The sequence below is a fragment of the Gadus macrocephalus genome, chromosome 18 (genome assembly GCF_031168955.1).
Source record: "Gadus macrocephalus chromosome 18, ASM3116895v1".
NCBI lineage: Eukaryota > Metazoa > Chordata > Actinopteri > Gadiformes > Gadidae > Gadus > Gadus macrocephalus.
Window position 1 is genome coordinate 790589 of NC_082399.1, and position 14139 is coordinate 804727.

General features: G+C 51.2%; 1 protein-coding gene across 1 annotated transcript in view; it reads right to left on the reverse strand.

Annotated features, from left to right (window-relative positions):
• Positions 1 to 14139, reverse strand: part of LOC132447050 (E3 ubiquitin-protein ligase rnf213-beta-like) — a 37125-nt gene that overhangs the window by 7916 nt on the left and 15070 nt on the right. Inside the window, exons 27-54 of the mRNA XM_060037694.1 lie at positions 13927 to 14063; positions 13547 to 13642; positions 13323 to 13435; positions 13026 to 13139; positions 12729 to 12793; positions 12234 to 12390; positions 11978 to 12113; positions 11630 to 11818; positions 11395 to 11528; positions 11053 to 11228; positions 10740 to 10946; positions 10236 to 10423; positions 9739 to 9859; positions 9130 to 9230; positions 8496 to 8675; positions 7802 to 7947; positions 7281 to 7380; positions 5894 to 6005; positions 4684 to 4888; positions 4073 to 4269; positions 3332 to 3454; positions 2755 to 2859; positions 2416 to 2658; positions 2114 to 2198; positions 1988 to 2022; positions 1795 to 1892; positions 1547 to 1697; positions 572 to 737 (exon numbers count right to left, since the gene is read on the reverse strand). Coding sequence (XP_059893677.1) covers positions 572 to 737; positions 1547 to 1697; positions 1795 to 1892; positions 1988 to 2022; positions 2114 to 2198; positions 2416 to 2658; positions 2755 to 2859; positions 3332 to 3454; positions 4073 to 4269; positions 4684 to 4888; positions 5894 to 6005; positions 7281 to 7380; positions 7802 to 7947; positions 8496 to 8675; positions 9130 to 9230; positions 9739 to 9859; positions 10236 to 10423; positions 10740 to 10946; positions 11053 to 11228; positions 11395 to 11528; positions 11630 to 11818; positions 11978 to 12113; positions 12234 to 12390; positions 12729 to 12793; positions 13026 to 13139; positions 13323 to 13435; positions 13547 to 13642; positions 13927 to 14063 — 3880 coding nt within the window. The remainder of the gene's footprint in view (positions 1 to 571; positions 738 to 1546; positions 1698 to 1794; positions 1893 to 1987; positions 2023 to 2113; positions 2199 to 2415; positions 2659 to 2754; positions 2860 to 3331; positions 3455 to 4072; positions 4270 to 4683; positions 4889 to 5893; positions 6006 to 7280; positions 7381 to 7801; positions 7948 to 8495; positions 8676 to 9129; positions 9231 to 9738; positions 9860 to 10235; positions 10424 to 10739; positions 10947 to 11052; positions 11229 to 11394; positions 11529 to 11629; positions 11819 to 11977; positions 12114 to 12233; positions 12391 to 12728; positions 12794 to 13025; positions 13140 to 13322; positions 13436 to 13546; positions 13643 to 13926; positions 14064 to 14139) is intronic.

Below are 14139 nucleotides of genomic sequence, written 5' to 3' on the forward strand. Positions count from 1 at the left end.
TATGATTATGGGCAGGACGATACCACACAGACACACGTTATTGATCCATGGTTATGATTATGTCAGGGAGCTGTTGATCAGGGATGCTACATCGTTACTGGAGGTGGGGGAAAACATTGATTCATGTGAGTTCTAACCCTAACACTTATCATCGGGTTTAAGCACGAAACGTCCATGTACACATTTACATTAAGGGCATTTAGCAAGACGTTATCAAAAACGACTTACAATAAGAGCATTTGTCATAAGAAAGAGAAACAACAATATATCGCTGTCGGTACGATAAGGAGCAAGTGCCAAGCACTTACAATCACTAGGTTAACCCATTCCCCGTACGCAACAAAGCTAGCTAGGATAAGATTCTACACAGTGCTAAGTATTATTTTTAGGTGCCAGGATGTACAACATACGATAAGTGCTTAAGAGGGGTGGGGGGGGAGTCTTACTCTTACTGGAAACATATGAGGTTGATTTGCATCAGCTTTGTTCTGTTCTGGTCCGCGCACAACGTTTTACCCGTGGGTCAAACAGAACCAGTATCCCGCCCTGCTGGTTCCCGTCCCCAGCTCACCTTGTGTCGCCGCGCTGCACTCGGCGAGGATCAGATGGGCCGTCAGGGCGGCGTCGTCGGCGTTCAGGTCCAGAGCGCGTCCCAGCGTGCCCAGGTCCCGCTCCAGGTGGTCCCACAGGAAGACCACCACGTCACGCGGGGTGGGGTGGACCATGCCAATGACAACCTGACACAATTACAATCGATTTAAAGCGTTATTTATGAGGACCCTTCAAAACCCGCCTTACAAAGTGCTTAAAGGAAATATGAACGATTAGGTAACATCTGAAAAAATACTAACATTAGATGTAAAGCAAAGGGTAACTATAAAAAGGAAAAGATGTCTTTTAAACATGAATACAGTAATGCATGTATGCAGGTAAAAAGACAAACTAAAGAAAATGCTAATTTGTAAAAACGCTTATTCAGCTAATTTGAACAGATACAAGCCGACGGGTCATGACAACAAACAAGGTTGATGTTGGTGTTAATTAAAGAGACGCTTTCCCCAGGCCGGCCCGGGCCCTTCCCCAGGCCCGGGCCCCTTCCCCAGGCCGGCTCGGGGCCCTTCCCCAGGCCGGCTCGGGGTCCTTCCCCAGGCCGGCCCGGGGTCCTTCCCCAGGCCAGCCCGGGATCCTTCCCCAGGCCGGCCCGGGGCCCTTCCCCAGGCCGGCCCGGGGTCCTTCCCCAGGCTCGGGGCCCTTCCCCAGGCCGGCCCGGGGCCCTTCCCCAGGCCGGCCCGGGCCCCTTCCCCAGGCCGGCCCGGGGTCCTTCCCCAGGCCGGCCCGGGGCCCTTCCCCAGGCTCGGGGCCCTTCCCCAGGCCGGCCCGGGGCCCTTCCCCAGGCCGGCCCGGGGCCCTTCCCCAGGCCGGCCCGGGCCCCTTCCCCAGGCCGGCCCGGGGCCCTTCCCCAGGCTCGGGGCCCTTCCCCAGGCCGGCCCGGGGCCCTTCCCCAGGCCGGCCCGGGCCCCTTCCCCAGGCTCGGGGCCCTTCCCACCGTGCGGTTCTTGCAGGCCCCCTGCAGCATCGCGAGGTGCGTCAGCAGGCGCAGAACGCAGGACTGGGCGGGGGTCATCTGGCGCTCGGGGGCCTCGGACCGCTGACAGGCCCCTCCCAGGACGTGGCCGGTCCGGGTCTGATCCGCGGAGCTTTGGGCACACAAACACGGCACACGGCTTCAGTAAAAGAGCTTCAACACCAATAAGACGATAAATAAGTTGTAGGTGTGTTGTGTTTGTGTGTCACCTGTCCAAGCGTTGAAAGCCGACGACTGGCGCGTGCTTTTGCCCTCCTACTTGTACGCGACAGTCTGGGCAGTTTGACACTTCCACCGGCTTTCCACACTGTTGGACGATTTCAGAAAGACAAGCGAATGAAAAATAACCCAAACCAACAAATCGACTGACCTCGATTAATGAAATATTAGGTCATATCTTACCTCGCCCACAAAGATAATATGTCCATTGGGACAACCTGCATGTAAATAACAGACACAGAGTAAAAACCCAGGCCAGGTGAACCACTGTGACCAGCCCTAGGATCAAAACGACGGTTCTGTACTTACGATACTTTTGCATCCTTTGCCCTTTGCTAAGCAGTTGATGAATTTCATATGTGTGATCTTCAGGCATGGTCGGCAGGTAGAACGGCTGAAAGGTGAGGGCAAAGCGAGCTCTTCAGTGAGTATGAAGCGATGAGGGAGGTCGTGTTTCTAAGCAAGCTCCTCAGTGAGTATGAAGCCATGAGGGAGGTCGTGTTTCTAAGCGAGCTCTATAGTAGTTACGACACCGGCTGCCCAGGGAGACAGACAGCAGCCCTGAGGGCAGCAGCCTGTTAGCGGCGGTTTGAGGGACGCAGGGTCCTTACCGCAGCGCTGGGGGGTCTGAAGGCCATGAGGTGCAGCGGCGCCAGCAGAGGGGCCCCACTGAGGAGCACGGCGTCCAGGTGGACCAGCAGCTCCAGCAGGGCCCGCCTCCCCGGCCGAAGCCCCTGGGTGAGGGAGAGGGAGGAATCCGGGCCCCCGATCTGATTGGACAAGAGGGCCGTGCAGAATGCCTTGACCGGCTCGGGCATGGGGTCCTTAAGGACCTCCTCCAGGGCTCTCCTCTCCTGTAGATCGGGTGGGGGGGGGGGGGCGAAGACGCTTTAGAACCGATGTGATTGGCGGAAACGTACATACATTGTGAGATGTGGAACGGTGCTGACCTGCTCTGAGGGGCGGAGCCTGTCCTCAGGTGATACACAGCGGCAGGTGACCTGGCGGAACAGGGCAAGCGCCAGCAGGACGCTGCCTTGGGGCCCGCTCTGCTTCTGTGAGGAGGGCAGAGAGGACGGGCTGTGAACTGGCGGAGCGACCGTTAAAGAGAAAAGACGACGCGAGAACGCAAATCATTTTACTATGTGCTCGATATGTTCAGTAGTTCATTATTCATTATTTAGCTTTTTAATTACGTAACGAAAAAGCTGTCAAAGGAAGACCCAATATCCTATAAATAGTTCTCCTTCTTCATGTTCACTACAATACAATTAATTTATATTAATTACAATGCAATTAATAATACAATGCAATTAACATTGCATTAACATGTCATGTGACTGCAATTATCATTACATTGCAGTTAACAATGCACTTCCTATTTTAATCTGTAAAACCAAAAATAAAAGGCCTGTTATAAGTATTTGGCCAGTGAAGCCCTTTGAGACTGTAATGGTGATTAAGGGCTACACAAATCAAATTGAAGAGCCCTCCACCGATCAGCTCGTCCCTGGTCCCGGGTCTGACCTGCAGCTCGCCCTGCAGGGCCTTGGTCCTGGCCTCCACCAGCGCCTGGCCCACGGCGTCCCTCAGGGCTCGGTACGGGGGACTGACGCACAGGAAGGGGTCCGCCTCTGGGGGGATCGCCTTCTGTGGGCCGAACGGTGGAGGACACACGGTTCACAACGAGACAAATGGGGTCACCCCATCAACATGTGTGTCGGTGATGGGAGCCTGAGGTGTAGCATATCATCTCTGTATATACTTCACGTGAACGCTCCAAAAATAAACAAGATAACACTTTAGGCCGGGAATTATTTGTTTATATTAGCGTGACGAGAGGACCGTCACGCGCGCTCCCCATGACGTGAACATTATTCCGAGATTGAGATCTCAATCTCAGATTATTGCCCAATGTCCCGAGATAGCGAACCAAGCAAATTGTGCCATTTTAGGAAGTCTGCGTGTAGCATATACCAATACACAATATACAATACAATACACATAAGTGGGTGAAATACATTCTTGCGCATTACAATACAAAATAAAATCATTTAATAAGAACCTATACTAGTAAAAAGGAGGAAGGAGACGGAAGGAGGCTATGTGGTGAAGGCAGTCTTAAAGAGGTGGGTTTAGGGTTCAAATGAAGGGAGTGGAACGCTCTTTTATTCAATCAGGGTAGCGTTCCCCGGCGCTATTAGGCACGCAGTGTATAGAAGAGAGGTGTGTGTGTGTGTGTGTGTGTGTGGGGGGGGGGGGGTTCACCTGGATCTTCAGCACCTCCGGAGGGAACAGCCAGGCCCAGGCGGGGTCGCGCATGCGGCCCAGGATGTGCTCCCGACCAGCCTGCCGGTGCAGGGCTCGGAGCAGGTAGACCCGGTACCAGTCGTTGGCGCGGTACTCCACCACCGCCCGCACCTGCTGCAGGTACTGCTCGTACTCAAACTGCTCCTCAGAGGTGTCTGAGGACAGAACGGCAGAACACATGTGGGGACGTTCATACAGAATGGGGACGCTGGAATAAACTGAAGGCAGGTGAACCTGCACACACACACACACACACAGACACACCTATACCTACACACAAACACACACACACACACACACCTATACCCACACATACACACACACACACACACACACACACACACACACACACACACACACACACACACACACACACACACACACACACACACACACACACACACACACACCTATACACACACACACACACACACACACACACACACACACACACACACACACACACACACACACACACACACACACACACACACACACACACACACACACACACACACACATCCTGTACTGGGACAGGAGGGGGCAGCGTGGTGCCTCCATGAGCCCACCTGCGGCGTTGACCAGCATGTGCGCGGCGACGCCCAGGCTCAGCCGGAGCCGGGCCGCGTTGAGCAGGAACTCGGCGGGGTCCTCCCCCCGGTCGGGGGTCTGCCCCCGGGCCAGCCGGCTCAGGAACCGCCGGTCCTCCTCCCACCTCCTGCGGCGGCCCTCGGGGTCCTGGGGCGCCCCGGCCCGCGAGCAGAGCAGGGCGTCCTGGGGGGGCCGGGCCGGTCAGGGTTAACGCTTCGGTACGACGAGCGGTTCGATACAGAGGTCACTGCTGTGGTTTACTGGTGTCCTTTGGTCCTCGACCCGGTGAACATTAGTCACGCAACATCTACAAATCAAGGTGCTTCCCAACGCTGGATTAATTGCCCTGGAAATGATCCTAACTGCCCCGGGGGCGTTTTACAAGAGGGCCGAAATATGCCCGTGTCCGAAAGAGTTGACTTCTACCCTGGATCAGCACAAAGGAACCGACCAGACCATTATAAGAGCGTTCAGGTGAACAGAGACACTTATCATAGAATTAATACCAAACAAGTTCAATATAAAGGTAGGCAGAGTATACATCCATGCATACTTATATATATACATATAGACATATATGTATGCATACACAAACAAAGCATCAAATCAGGCGGTATGAAGGAAACAGGATGTGGATGAAGAGAGGCCTCAGTGGAGGTGAATGGTGGTGGGTGGACTGGGAGGAGAGGGGGGACTGGGAGGACTGGGAGGACTGGGAGGACTGGGAGGACTGGGGGGACTGGGAGGACAGGAGGACTGGGAGGACTGGGAGGACTGGGAGGACTGGGAGGACTGGGAGGACTGGGAGGAGTGGGAGGACTGGGAGGACTGGGAGGACTGGGAGGACTGGGAGGACTGGGAGGACTGGAGGACTGGGAGGACTGGGAGGACTGGGAGGACTGGGAGGAGTGGGAGGACTGGGAGGACTGGGAGGACTGGGGGGACTGGGAGGACTGGGAGGACTGGGAGGACTGGAGGACTGGGAGGACTGGGAGGACTGGGAGGACTGGGAGGAGAGGGAGGACTGGGAGGACTGGGAGGACTGGGAGGACTGGAGGACTGGGAGGACTGGGAGGACTGGGAGGACTGGGAGGACTGGGGGGACTGGGAGGACTGGGAGGACTGGGAGGACTGGGAGGACTGGTCGGTCCATGGTCAACAGAATGTGGAGGGGGGGTTATTAGTGACCTGGAAGCAGTTGACGAAGAGCAGGTAGAGGCCCGTGCGGTCTCCTCCTGGCACTATGTTGTCCTCCAGGCTCCTCAGGTACTTCTGGATGTGGCCCTTCACCTGCTTAAAGCTGAGCCAGTCATCCAGCTCGTTAGTGGTTAATTACCGGCCATCCGTGATAATGATGATAATACGTATATTAGGAACAGTTCATAATGATTAACGATTCATTAATACTAAAGAATGGATAATGAATAATGAACAATCAATAATAAATTAATGGTTAATTAATACTAAATTGTGAATAGTGAATAGTGATTAATGAATAATGAATAATGATAATAATAATCTTAATACTACTAATAGTAATATTGCACATTATGCAAATGAAAATGAATACAGTTTGTTTATCAGGTCTGTCTTGCAAAAGAGATGCTCAACATCAGTAAGACAAACCTGAACAGATAGAGGTTAAATATAATCCCTAACCACTAATCCCTAACCCCTAATCCCTAACCCCTAATCCCTAACCCCTAATCCCTGATATGAGTCCGCCCTAGGGGAGGAGCACCCTGATATGAGTCCGCCCTAGGGGAGGAGCACCCTGATATGAGTCCGCCCTAGGGGAGGAGCACCCTGATATGAGTCCGCCCTAGGGGAGGAGCACCCTGATATGAGTCCGCCCTAGGGGAGGAGCACCCTGATATGAGTCCGCCCTAGGGGAGGAGCACCCTGATATGAGTCCGCCCTAGGGGAGGAGCACCCTGATATGAGTCCGCCCTAGGGGAGGAGCACCCTGATATGAGTCCGCCCTAGGGGAGGAGCACCCTGATATGAGTCCGCCCTAGAGGAGCACCCTGATATGAGTCCGCCCTAGGGGAGGAGCACCCTGATGTGAGTCCGCCCTAGGGGAGGAGCACCCTGATATGAGTCCGCCCTAGGGGAGGAGCACCCTGATATGAGTCCGCCCTAGGGGAGGAGCACCCTGATATGAGTCCGCCCTAGGGGAGGAGCACCCTGATATGAGTCCGCCCTAGGGGAGGAGCACCCTGATATGAGTCCGCCCTAGGGGAGGAGCACCCTGATATGAGTCCGCCCTAGGGGAGGAGCACCCTGATATGAGTCCGCCCTAGGGGAGGAGCACCCTGATATGAGTCCGCCCTAGAGGAGGAGCACCCTGATATGAGTCCGCCCTAGAGGAGGAGCACCCTGATATGAGTCCGCCCTAGGGGAGGAGCACCCTGATATGAGTCCGCCCTAGGGGAGGAGCACCCTGATATGAGTCCGCCCTAGAGGAGCACCCTGATATGAGTCCGCCCTAGGGGAGGAGCACCCTGATATGAGTCCGCCCTAGAGGAGCACCCTGATATGAGTCCGCCCTAGGGGAGGAGCACCCTGATATCACCTGTACTGCAGCAGGAGCTTGGGCAGAACCGAGCGGACCACCGGGCTGTTGTCCACACACTCCAGGAAGGGGGACAGCTGCCGGGTCTTGTACACGTCTCCTGCAGACCACCCGACACATGATGTTCACTACGACGCGTTCACGGTGAATGACGTCATGCCAATAACACTGATGATAATGATGTAATGTCCTGAAGGTCAGCACTCAACAACATGCTCTCTCGTTCTGTGAGGATCCATACCACCTTTCTCTATTTCTTAAAGAGTAAAAACAAGGATAACTTGACATTTTTTGAATCTTCACTAACTTAATCTCCTTTTAAAGGGCCCTTATTACTACTCACCGGGAGCGAGTGTGATTAGCCGTTACAAGCCGTTTGAAAATCTGCCTCTTCCTGTGTTTTAGTGACATCACAAGTGGGAGTGTCCACCTAGATATAGATTGGACGGATTGGACGGACACTCCCACTTGTGATGTCACTAAGGCACCGAGGGGGGGTGGGGGGGTGTGTGTGTGCGCACCGTGGGTGGAGATGAGCAGGGAGAACAGCAGCTCCACCACCTCCTCAGAGGGACTCTGGTCCTCAGACAGGCAGAAGCGGGACACCACCTCCAGGAAGAAGGAGGTGCAGGAGGAGCGCACCTCCGCCTGTCTCTGCAGGGCGGTCCTTCAGAGGGGCGGCAGGACGGAGCGCGGGCGGAGCAGAGACGGAGGTAGGGAAGAGGATCAGGGCCGGGTCTGAGTTCTGACTTTACTCTCAGAATTATGACTTAAAGTCAGAATTATGACTTAAAGTCAGAATTATGATTTTAAAGCTAGAATTATGACTTTAAAGTCAGAATTATGATTTTAAAGCTAGAATTATGACTTTAAAGTCAGAATTATGAATTCTGAGATTCTGATTATAGAATTCTGACTGAGATTAAAGTCAGATTTCCGACTTTAAAGTCAGAATTCTTAGAATAAGAAATGGCCCTAAACCTCATCCGTAATCTTCCCATATGATAAACATTAGAAAACGTACAATAGTCACAACCCCGATGCTGTTAATATTCTATTCTACCATCGGCTACACAGGATTCCATACACTCTGTAGTCGGGATTACGAAAATGACAAGTAAAGTCTATTAGCAACTTAAACCTTAAAGAAAATAAAAGTTGATACAGTTGAACAAACCAATACGGTATGCTTTTATAACATGATTCAAAACATACTTGACGTCGTCTGAGACGGTGAGCTGGGGTTGTGGGGGCAAGTCCTTCCTGCACGTGGGGCAGAAGCGTCGGTCGTTCCTGATGCACTCCTGGATGCAGGGCAGGCAGATGAGGTGCTCACAGGGCAGGAGGCACGGGTCCTCCAGCTCGGACAGGCACACAGCGCAGAGCCGTCCGTACCTGGAGCAACAGACAGGATCCGATCACGGTACAGGTGTGCTGATCTCAGACCCAGCCCTGCTTCTGGGTCACAGCAGAACTGCCTTTCAGCTCGTTGCCTGTTTCGTGCAGGAGATATTCTACAGTAGAGAAACTCATGTTCTTGAGCTTTCAGAAGGCTATATCCATAAGTGTATTCATACAGTGGCCAATCTACACATTATTCATTTGAAACCTTTACAGACCCTTTTTCTAAGAACGTCTGTGTCTGGTAGGAGGGTTTAGCTTGTCTTCCCAAAAATAAACGTTACTCCTGCTGGCCTAGTTTGTGTTCACCAATCCCACGCTTCCAGATCCCCGCCTCCAGCACCAAAATTGGTCGAAACAAACAGAAAGTAAGTGAAAGAAAGTGAAACACAGTTTGCCCAGACTCGTCTGCTATCAATGTGGTGAGCGGCGTCTGATGTCTGCTTACCTCAGGGTACGGCTGGACGACTCCTCGTTGTACGAGTTCAGGATGCTAATGAGCTTCTGCAGGACTGCCGCGTTCCAGAGGTCAGGTGACTCCTGCATCAACTGTCACCGGAGAAACCAACCAATCAGCTCGCTGCCAACACCACACAGACCACACATTTCTTCGAGTCCTATTTTGGCCAACCTAACTCTGTTCTCCTAACGCTGCTGATTCACTGTGCCTCATTGGCTTATCCTAAGCCAATCATATTGCTTCTTACAGTCCATAATAATTATCTGCCTAATTCATCTTTTCGGATCAACACAAGATGAACCTTAAAATATGACTCACAAATATGACGTTTCACAGAAGATGATGCATTGAGACGGACCAATAACTGGCAATACGTGGAACAATGAATCAATAATAAAACTAATCATCAAATAGTACCAGTTTTGTTGGCGACCTATGTCAATTCGTGTATCAAATCCCACAGATGTCATGGCACACCCAGTCGTGCCTCAAGGAACCAGTGCTCCTGGGTCATCTATTTGATTTGGGTATTTTGGCGCTAAATACAAGATGAACCTTAAAATATGACTGAGGCTAACGATGTAGCAGTGGCCTTACCCGCTGGAGGAGGTTGCAGTGTTTGAGCGCTAGCTCCTTCAGGATGGCGCCGCCTTTGGCCGCCTCCAACAACACCCTCTGGATGAAGGCGGCAGTGACCTGCAGTCCGCACCACGTTGACCTGGGGGGACATGGACGCTTATGGGGGACCCAGCCAACACACACCCGCCGCCCCCGCTGCGTGTGGGGCTACAGGTGCTCAAAACCAGCAGGGAAACCAGTTACGGCCCCAACCTGGGGTTTTGGTAAAGCTGTTGTTTCTCAGAACACCACATCAGAATGTACGTTTACATTTACATTTGGCAGACGCTTTTATCCAAAGCGACTTACAATAAGTAAGAATGCAGTCTTCTGTTGTCTCAATTCCCAAGTGCTTGGATCTTGAGATCATCTTGATCTTGATTTTTTCTATATTGTATTTGATATTCTTCTACGGGATGTTATGGACTGCGTTAATAATGAGGCAGAGTCTCGGTAGTGGATGGCCCTCTAGCTACCTCAATGAGTTCAGGTGCTGCAGACAGCCAGGCCCACAGAGGGCGCTGTAGCTTTGACTGAAGGCTCTCTCGAGGCACGGCTGCAGGAGGTCCACCCGGCGCACCAACACTTTGCACTCTCCCAGCGTGGTCACTGGCAGCAGCCTGGTTTTCTCCACACAGATTCCCAGGGCTAAGACATCCTCGATCTTAACACCGAAAAAATTGAATGTATGAATATTGATAGATGAATTGCTGAATCAAAGGCTTTCTCATTAAGGTGGAAAAGCTCTCGAAGTAATCCATGCTACAAGATGAATTAATATTTCGGTCAAATAATATTTCGGTCAAATAAAATTTGTAAGGTTCAAATAAGGTGCATATTTCCTAAGTATATTAAATAATAATTAATTTAAAATAATATATATAATTTATAATTAATTATTAACTTATTCATTATAAATCTTTTTGAAATAATTGCGATTACGGTTGGTTTGCTTTTTATAAAGTGGCGACTTTTCCCACCATTTCGGCAGGTTCCCTCTTGGCGGCCAGCAGGTGGACCTCCATGGCGAGCTGATCCTCGACCAGCAGAGTGTGGGACAGAGTGTGCAGTCTGCTGGCGTAGTGTTTGGCCCCAGCCATGGCCCAGGCTGGGGAGAGGTGAGACAAAGCCCCAGTAGAGCAGCTCTGGAGCTCAGAGACGCAGCCTGACAGCGCCTTGCTGAACATCTACAGCGGCATTGGAGAGACCGGGGTTAGTCAAGATGCGGAGGTTGGTGAAAACCGTAAGAAGAATAACATGCTTGTGTATTTCATCATATAGAATTCAAAGTACCCTCAGCTCCGCATTGGTGGTGATCTTCAAGGAGAGCAGCAGGAAGTCCTGGAGGAAGCGCTGGCTGAACTCCTCTCGCTCCTGCACGGTCAGCTTCTGGAGGTACCCGCCCAGCCGGCTGTTGTCGAAGGCGCTGACAAACTGCTGAATCCTCGACATGCTGTCGTCGGTGGTCACTGAGACATCGCCACACAGAGGGGGGCGTTGTATTTATCAAATATTTAAAGTTCACCATCTTCTACTTCTTTGCTGTAATGTAGGTTTTTATTCTAGAGTAGCAGACTAATAATAACAACCAACAAATAATGATCTCTGAATCATTCATTAACAATCTCTTCAAACCTGGAATGAATTCAGACTCGTCCCACAAGCTCTGGAGGTACGACTTGATGAGCCAGCTGAAGGGCGCCGCGCAGGGCTGCTCAACGCCGTCCAACCTGATGGAGCCCTGCACCAACACCTCCCGCTCTAACTTACTGCAGGTGACGAAAAACAAACAGAAACCCTTTGGTTGACTGCAACTCAACCGACCCCTCAACCGACAGCCGCGATGAGGAAGTACCCCCCCTCCGGTTACCTGGATGTCTGAGGAGGCGTTAGGTCGAGGATCTGCGTGTCAGAGAAAATGTCCAACCACAGTCCTGTCAAGCCCGGGCTCAGCTGACCCCCATGGAGCAGGTCCAGGTTGGCCCCCCGGTCCAACAGCTCCACCACGGTGGCCAAGACCGGGCTGACGTGGGACTGCAGACAGCGCCACAGGGTATGGCTGGCAGGTAAGGAAATAACGTTAGCATCCGATCTCGGAAAATACAACGCAGAAAACTATGATTTTGGGCTGCCTGTAAAAACATGACAAAAGAGTGTTTGCTTGAAAGGCAACATCGGGAGGCATGACCGTGAAGACCGTGAAGATGGGTGTTTTTACCGCAGAGTGCCCCCCTCCTGCAGAGCCTGCCGTTTCTTGGCTTCGGCATTCAGCCACTCTGCCGGAGAGACCTCTGTCTCCTCCTTCAGAGCCAAGGCCCGCGCCAATCTGCCTAGCAACACCTCACGGAACCGAGCTACAAACACAAGTATGATATTTGTCATGATATTGTGCTGTTTTTTTTGTAAAACCAAAAATACATCACTATGCTTGGTGCCCAAGGGAAACTCTGATGATGGAAGGAACATGGGATTACCGTGTGCGTCGTCTTGGCCGTTCCCCAGGAGGGCGAGGAGTGTGTGGATGCGTTCGCCGCTCCGGGACGCCATCCCGCCGGGATCCCTCAACAGACCCAGCGCCTTCTGAACACAAGACCTCACCAGGGCCAGGCTGTGGAGCTGAGCTGCCGGCTCCTGCTCGTCCACAAGGTTACAGGACGTTAAATACACGCTGTTAACCCTCGCTGCGGTCAGCGAGGGCAGGGTGGGACAGTAGGTCATGCTGTGTGGGGTTTGCTGTGCTGAAATATCGTTAGCCTCATAGCATAATTTCCAAGCTTTGCTTTATCGTAAGCCAACCAGAGTGCTTTTTTACTATCCATAATCACTATCTGGCTCAGTCCAGTATTTGAGTTGGGCATTTTTTTACCTTAAATACAAGATAAATCCTATGACTTAGGCAATTATGCTACAAGGCTAACGAAATGTACGTATCAAGTATGGCGAGGGGAATGCTGAGAAGCTACAACTACCTTTGGACATCTTTCGTTGTCCTCTTCTGTGTTTTTTGTTGGCTGCTCCATTTCCATTTTTTCTTCTAGGAGATGAAAATGTTTCAAATATTTAGGTAAAAATATACAGCTGTTTCCTTGAATACGTCATTTAGATTACATGAATATATATGCAAATTCTAGAATGTTTGTATACACTCAAATAAAGGTACCAATAATAAGTAAGGTAATAATTGAGCATTGTGCATTTAACGCCAGAAGGTTGAGGGTGAAGTAAACTGGCTAATGGGAGTGGTGCTGAAGCCGCCGTGTTCGTACCAGAAGCTTGAGGGTGGAGTAGCTTGCTAATGGGAGTGGCACTGAACTCCGACAGGTTCAAGCTCATGTCCTCCATGTCCCTGAGGTCGTCAATATGCACCGAGTGCCAGATTCCTTTGAAGCAAAAAGACATTGCAGGGTAAGGATAAGGCACTACTATCACGACATATCAATGACATTAAATAAGACTAAGACTGGTCCCAGTGTACTGCCGCCCCACATTAAATAGGAGTGATTCTTTGTTAAATTTGTCTCTTTTAGACTGGACCGTCGGGTCATGCCTCCACCGACACTCACCTCCCTGGAAGCCGATGTAGTGAGATCCACTGGGCATCCGTGAGAGCTTGGCGATGAAAACCACCCAACAGGCATGGTGGTCCAGGGACATCAGGTAGTTCATAGTGCAGTACCTGGACAGAGGGACAGGGTTACCAGAATGCAGCCACATTTCTATGTGTGCACATGAAAATGAAGGCATGTCGGTGATCTGATTGTGGTCCAGAGCCTGGTTTGAGTCCTACTTTGCAGAAGCTATGAGCTCATCGCTGCATTGCTCCTCAAGATCCATCTGAACGATCAGAACCAGAGCAGAGGGCTCAGGATCTTGCAGGAAGCTCCTGAAACATATTAAGCAGTGTAAGTAGCCTGATATTCTTTACAAAAGAAAAAGCAGTGACAATTTGACATTTACATTTATGGCATGTAGCAGCACTTTTATCCAAAGCGACCAAGAGTAAATTTGTCAGAAGAAAGAGAAACAATATATCGCTGTCAGTACAGTAAGGATGTTCATAGAACCAATTGCAAAGCACCAGCAATCACTAGGTTAACCCATTCCCCGTATACAACAAAGATAGCCAGGATAAGAAGAGTATCAATAAGAAACGCGGGAGGGATGTACCGTATCTTGCTGGAGAATGAGGCCTCTGTGTCAAACTGGTGAAGGGAGAGCAGCAGGAGTCTGTCCCGCGGCAGGCCAAGGACATTGGCCACTGTCTTTACATCTGATGTGGTTAGCAAGCTGGAGAATGTCGTGACCTGGCACAAAAAGACAGAAACGAGGCAAAGACGTTTTTTGAAAGAACATTAAAAATGGGAAAAATAAAACTGCATC